The sequence below is a fragment of the Archocentrus centrarchus genome, chromosome 13 (assembly GCF_007364275.1).
Source record: "Archocentrus centrarchus isolate MPI-CPG fArcCen1 chromosome 13, fArcCen1, whole genome shotgun sequence".
NCBI lineage: Eukaryota > Metazoa > Chordata > Actinopteri > Cichliformes > Cichlidae > Archocentrus > Archocentrus centrarchus.
The window spans coordinates 7,872,568-7,889,141 of NC_044358.1; the positions used below are offsets into that span (position 1 = coordinate 7,872,568).

A 16,574-nucleotide genomic window follows, 5' to 3' on the forward strand; every position below is an offset into this window, starting at 1 on the left:
AGAGTGTAAACACAGCTGAAGGTGAGTCTAACCTTGTTTTGCGTAGAAAAAATGTTCGGCGATCAAACTTGTCTAACTAAAGGAGGTTTTTCCAGCGGTGAACCTGCGGAACGATTGTAACTGGGCTGCCGAGCGTACTCCGGTCTGCGCGGGTCTCGCTGTGCTTGCGGGGGACCGGACGGGTAGGTGGCTCGGCGCAAGCACAGTGAGACCTGGGCTTTATTCTTTCCCGTAAACATAACTGAGAAGAGCATGTAAGTGCAAGACTTGTGCGTTACATCATTAAAAATAGTATAAATTTGAAAGGAAATTTGATGTATCAAATGATAATATATTACTTAGGATACAATATTCCTTTTTATAGCCCCTTAACTGGCCAGGGCCCAGTGACGGGCCGTTTGTAGTCCCTTTCATATGGCAGGCTAGACCCTCCCATTTTTATTGACACCTCATTCGGCCAATCGTGTAACTGGCTGCACCAAATCATCTGACAAAGCTACGTGACGCCCTCTGAGTATCACTGGCTCTAGCAAACCCATTTCTTAACATGATTGGCCGAATAGGTGTTAATCAAAATGGGAGGGTCTAGCCTGCCATATAAAATGCACTACATTCGGCCGGCGGCCCTCGTAGTGTTTGCCGAAAAAATTCCGGCCCTCTGAGAAATGTAGTTGACCCCTGCTTTAGTGCTTCTTGACTCAGCAGGCTGCTTCAGTCAGGTGGGAATAATTCAAATATGTAATGATTTAGAAGATTAATTTACCTGAAATAAAGTTTCCACTGATGCGTCTGAGGAAGAGGTCCAACTTTCATCACCCTCTAGAAATAGCTGATTAATATTTTCAGTGACAGGAACGGTAATCTGTTCAGTTTCTTCCTATTTCAACTTCTTTCTGTTTGCTATCAAAGGACAGAGAATATTAATTGTTCTTTTAGCCATTAGTTACTAGTTCTGCAGAAAAATCCAACTTACCTTGGTTTGCTCCAAATGTTAAAAAGCCAAAGCCAAAGATTATTATTGCCGTGGTGGTGTGGTGGAATTACTAAAAAAGGACACCTGTCGATTTCTTTTTATTTTATTTTTTGTTCTACTTTATTTTCATTCTTTTCCTTTTTAGTTTTATTTTGTCTGTCACTTGATGGTATTGCTTTGCCTGCCTGTTGACACCTCAGTTTTCTTTTCTTTCTTTCTTTTTTGCTGCTTTTGTGATGTCACCTTTAGTGTGGTTTATCTCAGTAAAATTACTCACAGCCTTCAAGAGTGTGCGATCATGTTGGATGGGGAAACAATCCAGAATCGAATTAACTGACCATGGATCAAGAATCAAGAATCAAGAATCAATCCAGTTCATCATCCAGATCATCCAGTTGATCTTAGGAATTGTAAGAGTTGCACATGTGGTTAAGTTTCTGCTTGATTTTTGCTTTTTTCCTGCAGTTCTTGGGTGGAACTATGATCATCATCATTGGAGGGATCATTGTGGCCTCTGTCCTCGTCTTCATCTTCATTCTCTTGATGAAGTACAAGCTGCATAGTAACCATTACAAGCAGAAAGCTGCCGCACGCCATGCCAACGTCTGTTCCCAGACCAACGGAGGAGGAGGAGGTGGAGCCAATATCCTTGCTCTGCCTCCATCCTCCTCCTCTGCAGGGCAAGGTAAGATGCAGAGAAAAGGGAAGTGACACCACATTGTTATTCAATAATCCGACTCCCATCTTTTTTTTTTCCAGGTGGAGGCATTAATAGAAACTCCCAACCATCATCGTCAACAGAGGGGATGGGAGGAGCTTCTCTTCGAGGGACGACTGTAGTGGACTTAAATCCCGCCCATGACGATGACGCCATTTCCCAATAACACACAAGAAACAGTCAAACCCACAGCCCACCAATCTCTAAGCCCAAACCAATACTCCACCTCCCTCCCCCTCTTTTTTTATTTGTTGCTGGTGCCTGGAGCCAAACTCCAGTTTAAGTCGAGGAGCAGCTCCTTTCATTGGTGAGTAGCTCCAGACAATAACTGACATATAAAAGAGTAGTAGGCAAATCAACCTGTGAAGGGTCACCTAGACTAATGAGGGAAACACATTTAATATCTGACATATAATCTAAAACATACGTTTTGATTCCTTAAACAGTCCAGATATCAGAATAATAAATTAACATGGCTCTCCATGGGCATGAAATTAATGACGACAACAGGGGAGATTTATACACTTGTGGGGGATTCAGGGAGCTGTACTACAAGGCGAGATCAGTATACCCAGAGTATCCTCCCGTCATCTGCATTCATCCATCCTAACATGAGCAGTCAGCAGTCATCTCACTAATGCCGCGCTTCCATTAGTACCTACTCAGCACGGCTCGACTCAACTCAGCACGGTTTGTAGGCATTTCCATTAGCACCTGGTACCAGGTACTTTTTAGTACCCACTCAGCCGGGGTTCCAAGCGATCCGAGGCGATCCGAAAATGTGATGTCGAAGAACAGCATGCCACTGATTGGCCAGGGAGTGTCGTCACTAGTGGAGTCATGAGACTGACTCCTTCACCAGAATCAACCGCGCCAGTTTTAAAACCCGACAGCAAGAAATCGGAGGCACAAACCAACACGTGGTTGAATGCGGAGGTGCAGACATTTCTGTGCTTGGTGGGAGACGAGACGAGAAATGAGAAAGTTAATCATGAGGTCTCCGAGCTAAAGGCTGCTCACGGGTACATCGCACAACACAGCAGTGTAGACAAAAGGTAACACACTTTGAGTCGCATACAAATTACGTCACTACACTTCACCCTGCGTTGCTATATTGACTCCACCCACACTGAGGTGGTACTCAATTGTAATGGAAACAAAATGAAACCATGGTGAGTCAAGATGAGTCGAGTCGACCCGCGCCGAGTACTGTAGGTACTAATGGAAACGTGGCATAAGTTGACCCACAGTTTCCCCTGCATGCTCACACGAAAGGGGTGGAAGCATCTGACCCGTGAGAAACATGCACAGGTCTACTGGCAAATGATTTTGCAAAAGAAGATTAAACTATACTATGGGAATAATATGAAAACTGAAACAGACTACAGATTGAAAGTAAGACTGCTGCTGCAGACAAAGCAGCAGCAGGAGTGTGTGTGAGAGGAAAAGCACTGTGCAGAAATTTTGCATTAAAAATGCCGTATGAATGTGTGCTTTAAGCACTTTAGTCAGTATCACCGGACATGATCTACTATATTAATAAAGTTTAAACTATGTGGAGCCAGTAAAGAAGCTGGCAAAATTCCAGCTGTGTAAGTTAACAGACTTATCAAAATCAAAAGTCAGTCATGGGAGAATCTGATGCATTATAATCAAGTATTCCTTCAAATGCTGAAACTTTTTAGCTTTTATTCTTTCAGCTGCAGCCCCAGTGGTGTTTAACAGTCTGAGAGCAAGTAAAGAATAAATGTAAAAACAGAATTCAAATGTAGGTTTAGTCTACGTGCAAGTCTGATATAAGTACAAAGAAGAACAGAACTTATTCTACTCAGTGTCATAGGAGGGCTGGGGCCCATCCTAGCTGCCATAGGGTGAGGGGTGGGGCACACCAAAGACACACAGCAGACAGCACAGAGAGGAAGACAACACTCACATTCACACCTTACAGCCAGTCCAAACTCATCAATTAACCCAACAAGCCTGTCGTTGGGCTGTGGGAGGAAGCCAGAGTACCTGGAGGGAGCCCATGCAGGCACATGCAAACTCCACACAAAAAAGCCCCAGCCAGCCAGTGGATTTGAACCCAGGACGAGGCAACAGTGCCAACCACTATACATTTGTGCAGCTCTAGCATATGAGAGCAATATGTTTTGACTGGCTGGTACAAAGTGGCTGTCTGATCACCATTTCACAACCAAATAAAATGTCTCTCAGAAAGAACTGCACTTCTACTTTTGAACCAAAATTTGTATTTCTTGATAACTTTCCAATGGTTTGAACAGATGACTAGTCACCTTTTCCTTTTCAAAAGTAGAGAGACGTCTTTTTAAAGGTCGTGGCTGGCCGACCAGATTTACCCCAGAAAACAATGTTCGCCTGGTTCTTGATGGGTACCTGTTGGAAAGAGCCACTGGCAGCAGAAATGCTCAAAAGTATTTTCTTCTGCAAACAGTATGCCCCCGACATCAGGACAGCTGGCGGGACAGGTGCATGCAGACATATAGCAAGGAGCTCAACACATGGGTGTTGCTGCCCTGGTAAGAAAAGAATTCAGTTAAATATGGTGCTACCAGAGAGATTAGGGAAGAGAGAGTTTCATCTGAAGTTCGTTTGAAATTGAAATGTGAAACAGACGGGCGCTGGGAGAAAGTGATGGAGACGACAGGCAGTAAGTTACTTTAATAAACCGTGCGGATAGAGTTCATTTAGCTTGCATGACTGAGCACCGAGCTCTTCCAATGCAAAATGCACTTTAATGAACAGTCAGTCATATGGATGAGGCACACACAAGAGTGCTCACTCAGTGGGGTGCTGCAGTTGGATGATGGTGCTGCAGACCTGTACAAAGTTTCCTTATCAGCAAACAGATGAAGCTTCAACAATCCAACTGGCTTCATGTGGCATCAGTACTGTGACTGTTTGTCTTTCTTGTGTGTTATAACAATACTCATGTAAACTGATAACATGCACATAATGTGGCTGTGTATTGGTTACGTTGTTCACTGGCTTGAAGGTTTTTCAGAACTCTTCATGAAGTAAAAAAAAGGCTTAAACAGTTGGTGCACATCCCTAGATTATTTGATGAAGGGGCTGAACATTTAAAAGCCGTTTGTTTGTTTGTTTGTTTGTTTGTTTGTTTGTTTGTTTGTTTGTTTGTTTGTTTGTTTGTTTGTCTCTTTGTTTCTTTCTTTTTGTGTAATTTTTTTGCTTTGGGAGAAACCTTTGCAAAATCTTGTGAGAGCCAAGGGTGCACTGATTTTAGTTTTGAATGTGCACACATTTTTGAAAATGAGTGGAAATCTTGCTAAACGCATAGGAACTAAAGTCCAGGAGTCGATGAATTAATTAAAATGACATGACAGAATTATAATTTTTAAGGCTCAGAAAATTTGCTTGCTTTAAGCCCTGAGTAAATAATTGGGGATTATTTTTTTCCAGAATGAGTTAATCGCTTCAATTCGAGTTAATTAGTAATGAATCCTTAGGAACGAGACTGTGATATAATACTACAGAAGTACATCTTAGCTGTTCATTTATGAGTTGAGAAGTGGGAGCAGCTGTTGGTGCCTAAAGTATTTTCTCTTTAGCAATAGGTTATTCTCACTGCTAATGTTCATGTCAGAGCTATCACGGTTCATTACTTCAGCTTCACTTCTGAGAAGATGTTGCTCTAAACAAATACCCACAAATTCTTGCAACCTTTACAGTGGAGATGCCAGTCAAATTCAAAAACTCCCTTTTAACAGGAAGAACCCCCCCAGCAGAACCAGGCTCAGGGAGGGGCAGCCATCTGCTGACCTGATGGGGTTTGAGGGGAGAGAGACAAGACAGGTCCTGCTGCTGTATTATTGACAGGGGGCATGTGTTTCCAGCCTTGCAGTTTGAACCTCATAGAGAGCATCCATGTACCTCTGGTGAAAATGTTGTCTCTTAATGTAAAAGCAAAAAAAAAGTTACCTTTTAAAAAAAGTTCAAAATTGGGTCCTCATTCGCCTACCTTGGATGAAAATCTGGTCCCGTTGTAATGCATTTCCAATTAAATGTGATCGCTTAAGTCAAATGAGTATTATATACAGTAAAAGTCGCCTAAGTCAAAGTCGCACAAATCAGATTTTTGCTCTAGCTGGGTGGCTTCTGCAGGTCCTGATTGTTCCTAAAGTTAATTCCAGTAAAAATCATCTCCCAAGTCGGATCGTACATGTCAGACTTTCGCCTACCTCGGATGAAAATCTGGTCCCGTTGGAATGCATTTCCAATTAAATGTGATCGCTTAAGTCAAATGAGTTTAGCACTGAAGCCCTCCCTAGCTCCCGCCATGCCCACTTCCAATATATACAGTCTATGCAAACTCCATACATCGGCTCGTCCATGCATAACTACACACACTAACAACGCCTGAAGATCACTTGAGTGTCCATACAGTCACGTGACGTCCGGATTGGCTGCACTGGGCGAATCGGTTCATTTCACTGGAGACAATCATGGCAAGAGCAGGAGTCAAGCGTAAGCTGCAAACTCGCACTTACGTGCAAAAATATGAAGCTGAAAGACATTGCTGCGAAATTTGATATTAAACCCAAACTGTCTGATACTTTGAAGAATTTTGAAGCATTGGATTTTATCCGACTTACCTATAAGACAGATTTTTTACAGGTCAGATGAAATTCCATGGGCCATCCGACTTAGACAACACATACTGTATTATATGTTTTCTTCATTCACACACTTGCAGATGTCCCAGCATATGCATAACACTCTTCTGTTCTTCCTGACCACCCAATTAACAACTAAACATGCATGTGTTTGGAGTGTGGGAGGGAACTGAAAGAGCTGAATAAAAGCCACCGAGCACAGAGAGAACAAATGCTCCATGGAGGCAACAGTGCTAACCTCTGCACCACTGTGCTGCCTCCGTACACAACAGAATTTAAAATCCACTGAGGTGGTGTATAGAGGGAAGATTTCAATAATGGTGCCACTGCCCAAATACTTATTAACTAACACAAAAATGTTTATATAACTGCATTCAAATTTTGCTCTCAAAGTTATATATATATACTTAGCCTGAGGTCCAATAATTAGCCCTACAGCACATATTTGTGTAGACTGTATGTGAAGAATTGGTCTTTTATTTTATCCCCATTTCTGAGTGTAGTTTCAAAATTATCCCAAAAGGGAAAGAGAATTTAGACGTGCGGCAGTATCAGTTTTAAAACCATGAACCTTATGCTACTGTGTTAAGCGTAAGGTTGCAAAAGTACAGAGGTATGTGCACAACAGTGCCAGATGAGCTTCTTTGATTGTTGCATTTTCTCGAGCGAAGTTTTAGTGGTGTTTGGACTCCATCCATCACTTGGGCAGAAACACAAAAGGCACAATTTGGTTTTCTGTCCCTGCACCGACTCAAGAAGGGCATTTGTTTCATCTCATCAGCTCCCAGTGCTGGATATGAGATGTGATATGAAGAATGTGTTATCATCAGTGTTCTCACCAAGCAATAATGGTAATAGTGCCAAGGAAATTACACATGGGAGCTTTATTGTGGCTGCCAGTGGATGAGTATGATTATTTCATCCAATTTTCTATGCAAATGCCATTGAGTCATATAAGTATTTGTACATTACATACACATATATAGTGTATGTAAATATTATGATTTATGTTTGATATATATAGCATATTAGCATAATGAGACACTCTTGACTTCCTCCTCTTCAGTTTTTCTGCCACTGCAAGCCAAGCAAAGAGTTTCTGTAACACTGGGAATGACCCACAAATGAACTTTTCTCCAATCAAGTTGCTGACAGTCATAACTCCAACTTCATAACTTTTCCTGACTCAGTTTGGCACAAGGAAGAGTTACTGGGCATGTTTAAGTGATCCCTTCAGAATATAAATATTTATGGAGTTTTTATTTGTTGACTAGACAGTTAATGCTGCTCCCCTGACTGAAGTATGGGTCAGTTACAATAATGATTTATGTTTATTGCCGTGTAGCACTGGTTAAGTATTGTGTATTAGATGTTACACAGCCACCCCTCTGCAAGCAAAAGACAGCTGTGTCCCTCTAATTCTCTGAGGAAGTTACAGACAGGCATGAGGGCGAGGCAGAAAGCTCAGAGCCACGTAGGCCGGCACGGGTCTGCAGTGCTTCGATGTAGAAAGTGAATGTTTGTCTCAGTGTACACAACATGTAGCCATTCAGCTAGTGAAATGCTTAAGCACATTCAGCACATGTGTGTGTGTCTGTAACACTGGCCACACTCAGGTGCCGTTTACACGAAGCCGTTTTCACTGGAAACGGTGTCGTTTTGATGCGTTTCAGCCTTTCGTTTACACGATGGCGTTTCAGAAACGATCCGCGTTTACACGAGGACATGTGAAACGATGAAAACGATGTAGTTCCCATGCCAGGCCACAAGTTGGCGTTGGTTTTCTCTTTGCAAAGTTTGTTTACGCAAGACGCGCATGCGTGGAGTGACACAGTAGGTAGTGCGGCAAATTGTTTATTACTTACAAAACGGCCAATGTGAGAGGTTTTGTGTGGACCGATGATGAGGTTGGATCGCTGCTGCACACAACGCTGAATTACAAAACGGTAAAAACACAGGAAAAGCATAAGAAGCACTCGTGAATCCGCGAGTACTGTTTATCAGTTTGCGCGTGCGCGAAAAACTGGCCGTCGCAACCATAGTGCGCATGTGCGAGTCGAGCGTTTTCAAATCACCCCGGTTTCAAGTGTTTACACGAAAACGCAAGCCGGTGCGTTTCTGAAACGCTCCACTCTGGACCCCGTTTCTGAAACACATCGTTTTCACTCTGTTGTCGTGTAAACGCAAGGCCGAAACGCATCAAAACGACACCGTTTCAAAATGAAAACGGTCTCGTGTAAACGGCACCTCAGTCATATGACATTGTGTGTGTGATTCTTTTGATTAGGAGATAACCCACCCTGCCTCCTGAGCCATTGTCCCCTTAGGATGTAAAGCCAATTGTCCACTAATCAGGAGGTCAGTGGTTCAATCCCTGGCTCCTCCAGTCAGTATATCAAAGTGTCCTTGAGCAAGTTACTGAATCTTAGATTTCCCCTGATGTATGTGAACGACAGAAAGTCTTTAAAGGCCCAGAAAAAAGTGCTTTATGATTTAACATGATTGATCAGCAAACAGCATTTTTACCACAAAGTGTTTGTGTATTTGTCCAGTCCTGAGCTGAGCTGAGATCAGTGCAGCTTGATGGTGCAGCAGCCACCACTGGCTCTTCACAACAAAAAGGTTTTGAACCTTGTGGTAACCTGGGGCGTTTTTTGTGTGGAGTTTGATGTTCTCCCACAGCCAGCTGACAGGCTTGTTAGGTGGTGATTGGCCGTTGGTTTTGATGTAAAAGTGAAGGGTTGATTGTTTCTCTGTTTCAGCCCTGTGACTGATCGGTGACCTTGTCCAGTGTCAGTTGGGATGTGTTATAAGTTCAGATGATTTCTCTTATCACAGTACATACAGTGGATTTTTCTTTTGTTACGTCCTGGGTGCAGCTCCCCACTCCAACCTCTCCCAAGAGAAGAGCAGCAGCACAGAACAACTGAAGATGCTAAGCAGCACTTCATTTGCTTCAGAAGCGAGCAGTGCCCAAACAACCAAAGGTTCTAATGTTCCCTGCTCTTCCTTAACCAAAAGAAAAGGCAAGCAAAAGACTAACCGAAGCTCCTAACCCTATTGGTTAGAGAAGAGAAAACAACAAAAATGTCTTCTCACTCCTACTTTCTGCTGCAGTGCTCAGTTTATACAGTGGATAAGTATTTACTATTGTCTATTTAAAAAACAACTTACAATAACAATACCAGGAATACCAGGAATACCATTCACGCCATTCACTTCAGAAGTCTGACACAAACACTCAGGACTACCGAACTCCTGCTTGTTGGGTGTAGAGGACTCAAGGAGAGGGGCGAGGTGGCTGCTGTCCAACAGTGGCATATGATCATGGCTCATCATCTTTTTTTCATAACATAAAGTCATCAGTTACTTCTTCTGATGATGGTGATAGTTCAGTTAGGAAGGTTTTAAATAAAAGGATGTACAAAAAGTCCCTTTAAATACATGCACAGTATCATCCCTCATCATTGTGTGTAGGGGTCATACTGAAAGCCCAGCTGATTGATTGCTTTTTAAAATTTTCACTTTTTGAGAAGAATTCTGAATGCAGATGTTTCTGGCTTTTATCTGACAGTGAAAACAAACCATTTTAGGCTTCATTACTTTCTGTCTCCGTCCTTTGGACAAACACGTTCTGTCTTCTGGTTCCCGATGCCTCTCCCTCCCAGTACAAACAGTTTGGTCTCCTCCTCTGTGTCTCCCTGTGTCCCTCCCCCCTCCCTCCCCATAGTCATTTGTCTGATTTTAATGAGTTGTTTTGTTTTGATGCTTCCTATCTCTTTTCTGCTCCTTTCCTTTCTGAGATCAAGGTCGTTCTGTTTGTGCGCCATCCTTCACCGTAGCTTTTCTCTTTATCTTGTGATATTTCTGCTACCAATTTCACTCCCAAATTGAGATGTATACCTATCCTGAGATATCCTTCAAAGCTCTCAGGGATTCACTCCCGTTCACACAATTTATTAGCTATTTCTTTTCTTTTCATCTCTGTATGAATTGAAAGATTGGTCGTGTGTAGTTGAAGGGATGAAGCGTGACACTAACACTGTCAGGGGTGAGCATCTTCATTCACTGTTAACCCAAACAGGCAGAAGTCGTCGGTGCCTGTGGTTCACATGTGGTCTGATACACACAGACCTTTGCATTTCTGACTCTCTGATAATATTTAACAAGGTAAATTACAGAAACAAAACAGGAGATTTCCTCTTCTGTCTGATTAACATGTTTTCTCATTTCCACTCTTGAGTTTCTTTGACCTTATTCTCTGTGCAGGTCTGTAAAATTAGCCCTGTTTTACTCCCAGATCATTAAATCACATCGCTGGCATCTCAGAGGTATGTGCTGGAGGTTCTTTGGTGTTGGCTGTGACGATCTGCTCTTTAAATGATGACACATGAGCCGTGTTTCTGTTCCCTTTCTTGGAGCCTGAGGTTCTTCAGTTCTTTCAAAGCACTGCTGTGGAGTGATTTCTACCACAGGGCTGCCCACGAGCCTTGAGGCTTACAGTGTCCTTGACTGCACTATTTTAAGGCTTCAGACGTGGGTCACTGTCTCGCCGGTTGCAGGCTTACTTTGAGTCTGGGAAAGAAGAATGTGAGGCAGATCCTTCAGCTTTCAGGCCCCTCTCCTGTGGAACCACCTGCTAGTCTGGGCTCAGGAGGCAGACGCACTCTTTGCTTTCAAGATTTGGCTTCAAACTTTCCTTTTTAAGCTTTGAAAAGCTTTATTGAGTAGAAATGGCAGCACTTCTGTTGTAACTGTGGAACTGTGCTGAGTTTCAAATGTCAGGTAGTCTATCTTTCAGGTCATCGACCTTAATTTACTTCAGTAGTTCCATCTACATTACACTGGCTACATGGCTACACTTCAGTGGTGGTTAAATTTAGCAGATTCAATGTGATTGCTTCAGGACAAAACCATATAGAATCGGTGTGTGCAGTCTGGATGTAAGAAATAGCAGTGTAATAACCCACATTATAAGATGACTCCTTATCTTCTGTATTTGGATCTGGGCTGTCAGAAACTTTAATGGTTTAAATTTGCCGTCCTAAATTCATTTATGGCTGACTCACCCCCAACAGACACACTATAACCAGACTTAAAGAAACTGCAGCCCCATAATGCAACACTGCTGGGCTGAAGGGGCTTTCACACAGGATATGACATTCTGAAACTCATTTGTTCCGATGGATTATGTGGTTCAAACATGGAGGAAGTGGAGGAAAAGCTGATGGTAAGTGCGGATACAGTCAGTCATAGAAAGCAAGTTTGCATTTGTAACGGCCTCGCAGTTTTAAAGGAAACAGGATTGCAGGTGGACATGTCAGGTAGCTGTGTGTATAAACACACCTTAGATTTGTTATGAGCTCCTTCCAGCAGCTACAGCTCAATGTAATGATTCTTTTCTATAGAGTATTTTACTGATGTCCCACCTGAGGTTTTTAAAAGTGGTGAACATAGTGGTGAGCTCAGAGCATGCCACTTCCTGTGTGACAGCCCCATCGCCCTGCACACCAGTTCCTCTGATCAGAGACAAACAGCTGCAGATTTTGTGCCACTGCTGTCCAGGAATACTTGTGCTTATTTTTACCAGCACCTCTCTGTTCTCTCTCCTCCTAACCTCAGTTTTTACATCCATGAGTTATTCTTTCCTCCCTCTTTTATACTGCAATCGTGACCTTTGCTTTCTCTCTCTTCCCTTCTACATCCTCTTCTTTTGCTCAGCCCTCCCTTCTTATTGTCCTCTTATCTTTTCTCCCTTCATTCATCATATCCTCCGTTCTCTCCTCCCTGTAATAATGTTCCTCTAAAAACTCACATTTTCCCATGCACATCCATACACATGCAGAGGCACTCATTCTTTTCCTCATGAAAGTAATCTCAGCTTTCCCCACTGACCCTTAGGCCATTTGTTGTTGGTCCAATATGTACCACATGCATCCACACAGCAGAAACCACACAGAGGTAATCTCAGCACGGTGTACAGACCGAGCGGTGCAATCAGCTGGCTGAGCAGATGTCCACAAGATGTGATCAGCTCTATTTTATGCTATAAAATTGTCTTTTTTCCAAGCACATCCAACCAGTTTACACCGTAACAGGTTACTACAGCATCACACCACAAACATCACTACGTTTCCTATTGAAGCACAATCAGGAATCCTAACATCCATCAGCATGTCTGCAGGGAAATAATCTCTCTCACATTTGGGCTTCACTTTTCCTCACTTCTAGTATGAAGTAATCCACTCATTGAGATCAGGTGACATAAGAATTTCTAAACCAAAACAAAGAAACTTACAAACTTATCTGAGCTGAACTTAAAGAGTCACTTCGGAGGGAGTGAGAGAGCTTGTCAGGTTACTCCCCCTGAGTGTCACCCTGCAGGACTCCACACAGTCCCCAGAAATTTCTAAACAGTTCACCTTTAGATTAAAAACATACTGATTCTCATCAGCTCCTCTCATTTGTTTGAAGTGACCACATGTAAATCCTGCACTTACACTGCATCATTTTTGTCAGTGCATTAATCACTCCCTGGGGCCCACTCTTTTTTTTTACCTGTTAATTTGTGCAGCTCTTGGCAGAATGCTGGTCATTATGAAAATGAACTGGCTGCATCTGTTAATAAATTAGGGTATTGTTAGTTGATCAGCCACAGAATTTTCCTCTCCCATCAGTGCATTTTTGTGATTGCTGCTTCATGCTAATTTGCCGTAATTAGTAAATCTGGCCCAAAGGCTCTTTTCTTTAGTTCAGTACAGACTTTTTTAATAAAACAGCCAACATTAAGCCACCTACCTAAAACTGTGAGGCATAAACACAAGGTGGTTGTGGTTGTCTGTGTTTGTCTTGTGGTGGAGCCATTAGCAGTCTATCCTTTGGGTCTTGTGGGTTGTCAAGGGTTGGGCCTCCACTGATCAGGACCTTTCTGTGTATACCACAGATGCTCTATCACAGGGAGTTTGGAGGCTGGGACAATACCCTGTGTTCTTCGAGCTGTTCCTGAGCAGGTTTTTTTATAGTGTGGTGTTGGGCACTGGTACAGCAGGGCTAGAGAAACCTGTTATGCACAAGGATGGGTACATGCAGCGCCATCATTGGGGCATCACTGTAATAATTTTGATTGGAAGCATTGTGTGTGGATGACAAGGCGAGACAAAGAGCGCAGATAAATGCTGAAACAAAAATGTCCTTTCAGCAAAGCTGACATTTCAGAGATTTCACAAAACAACAGTAAGCATACACCAAGCTATAAAACTGCCCACACTGAACAGAAATACACACAGTAATTCATGCCTGCTGGCTCTCCAATGCAATCCCACCATCCCATCTCACGATTACCTCAAATAGAGAGAGAGCAGAGAGGCAGGCGGACACCGGCAGATATCATCACAGGGTGTTCTGTAAATCCACGAGGCATCAGGGCATCATTCAGTGTGCTTTTATTATCCAAGCCTGGCACTTGAGCAGCATGATGGCACAGTGACTAAACTTCAGCTGCAACGGAGCCCTCGCTGAGGCCAGCAGACAGTGGCCTTCCAAAGAGTCATGGTGACACCTAGTGGTCACAGCACGCAGTGATTTGGATTCCTCTGCTTTTATTTTTACCCTCATGTATCCGGGGAAAACAGAAGGATGCTGTCATTCACATTCGTGCACTCACACATTTTCACACTGGCAACTACCCAGCACTAGTAAAACTAGTAAAACCACTAAGATGTTTATGACCGCATGTCATTTATAAAGAAAATATTCACCTTGGGCAGTTCACAGGAATAGGATAAACACCAAAATATTTACCAAAAGCAAAGAAAGAAATGTGTGTTAAACCACAATTTCAACATTTTTTTTATAGCATAATTAAAAAGTAGTATACAAATAGAAAGTACTCAAAGTCTGTAATTTGCACACTTGGAGATTAAATTTGAAATCAATAAAATTTTGTGCATCACTCTGCACTCAGTAGGCGCTAGTTTTTCACATTTCTGCTAACCGTTTAAAATCAGTAACTGAAATTTCTCATTCATGACTAATTTCTACAGAACCATGAATGAGAAATGTATACATCTAAAAAACAACTACAGATAGTATAATTTAGTCCAAGTTTAACCATTAAGAACTGAAGATAATTTAGAAACTATAATTGTTAGAGGAGAAAATATTTGCTTTTTTGTTCCACTCCTTTTTTTTTTTTTAAACAAAGCTTCTTAAACTGAATAAATTGTGAGACTGTGCATTAACAGAAAGCAGTGAAGTCCCAACTCAGGCTCTGCTGTTCCTTGATATCTATTTTTACAGGGAAGCCTTTGAAATATAATTTGCAGCATAACATTGCCAATGGCTGCATAAACCCTTTGACAAAAAAAGAAATAAAAAATAAAACAAACATTATTTGTTAATCTCCATCTGAAAAGACCTACATAAATGTGGAAAGGAAGTAGAAAGAGACACAGGCACCACACAGACAGATTGTGGGTTTAAATTGTGAAGGAGAGAGACAGAAGGGAGGATTATGGACTTAGTATATTTAGTCCATGAGACAGATGAGGAAAATAAGAAGAGAAAGAAAGCGAAACAGCCAACCAAACTGAGAGAGAAGTGGAGATGAGTCACTGAGCCCCAAGACAGTTATTGACAAGAAAAGATGGCGAGATAAAGAGAGATGGAGAGGAGATGAGGGCTCAGTGATGCGGGGGAGTTGGAGGAGGGATGGAGAGAAGTATTAGGAGGGAAATGGACATCGAGAGGGTGAACAAAACTGCAAACTGAAACTTGGCTGGGCCTAAATCTGAGAAATCAGAGCAAGAATCATTCTATTGATCACTCAGTCTGGGAAACTAGTATGATCGCAATCACCATTTCTTTCTTGGTTGTAGGTTACCTATTTATATGGATGGATGGATGGATGGATGGATGGATGGATGGATGGTCATTTAAAGGCATCAATATGGGCTTTTAAAATATTTTGGGGAATTTAAGAAAGCCTTTATTTCACTTCAACAAGACTGCTAAATGTCATGTATGATAGTCAAAAAATAGAAAACCCTCGTGTTAATTTCACAATTTTGAGAAATTCTCTTCAGACTGCAGAAACACAAACCTACAAAAAGTGTAATTAAAGGGCTCAAAATGTCTTCAGATTTTGGGCTCGGGCTTATGATTGTCACTACCACACCTGCTTTCTCATCCACACTTTTGTTGGTAGCTATATTTCATAATCCATTAAAATGGTATGATGGAGCAGATCAGAAAATGGAGTTAAAGGGGCATACTGTGGTTTAAATACGGGTTCTAACCAAATGTAATGTAATGAGGCGGGAATGATGCGGCCCTGTACCAACTGCCCTAATCCTTGATTGGTGGAAGATGTTGCTGTTCCATTAAGATTATCTGAATGCCATTTTGCAGTACAATTTGATATTCAGCAGTCACTGCGTCCCTCATAAATCCAGAAACCCCCAATATCTCTTTTTCCGTTTTGGCACTGATAATTCAAAAAGGCTTGGGTATATAATGTAGAAAATGATGAGCTTCAGAGGTGCTGGTAGTTGGATTAGGTTTCCTTTGACAGGGCCCGACAGCTGCTTCCCCATTTTCCATCCAGATACATTGATATCTGAACTCTAATCTCATCTTCTTGTTATTTTTTGTTGGCTCTGTGTTTTTTCAGATTTACTTACATTCAGCTTCACAGCACTGGAAGGAGAAGAGGTGGGAGAGGTGAGAGACAGAGCACACACACCACAAACACACCTGCATATGCACACAGGTGAGAGGGTAACCACTCATTGTTCCACCAGAGATGCTCTGACAGAACATCTTGAGGGGAGGGGGGGCTGGAAACATGCCAAGCATGCTTTAACAGAGAGAAAATGGGAGGAAGAATGGAGCAGAATGAGGGAAAGATGAAGAGAGAACATAGCAGTCAGCAGCCATTAGCAGGCCTGCAGTCTGTCTGCCTCTAAGTGCTCTGTAAATATCGCCTTGCCTAAGTAAACAACATTATTCGTCTTTATTGGGCCATTATATAATGGCCTGATCCCCCACAGTATGCAGATTGGTGTCACTCCATTATGTAACATTTCTCTTTCATTATGTAAGCATTCTCCACCTCCCCTCCTCCTTTTCTTCTTCCTCCCTTTACTTCCTACTCATCCATCCTATTAACACATTCTGTCAAGAGGCCATGTTTTCTTATTTTATGTCATCACATATGACTTACTTATCAGTC

At 42.2% G+C, this 16,574-nt stretch overlaps 1 protein-coding gene across 1 annotated transcript in view; it reads left to right on the forward strand.

Annotated features, from left to right (window-relative positions):
* The window catches only part of LOC115790204 (leucine-rich repeat and fibronectin type III domain-containing protein 1-like protein), a 474,798-nt gene that overhangs the window by 453,728 nt on the left and 4,496 nt on the right, over positions 1 to 16,574 (forward strand). The window contains exons 13-15 of the mRNA XM_030743914.1: positions 1,439 to 1,658; positions 1,733 to 1,998; positions 16,014 to 16,063. Coding sequence (XP_030599774.1) covers positions 1,439 to 1,658; positions 1,733 to 1,857 — 345 coding nt within the window. The 3' untranslated portion in view covers positions 1,858 to 1,998; positions 16,014 to 16,063. The remainder of the gene's footprint in view (positions 1 to 1,438; positions 1,659 to 1,732; positions 1,999 to 16,013; positions 16,064 to 16,574) is intronic.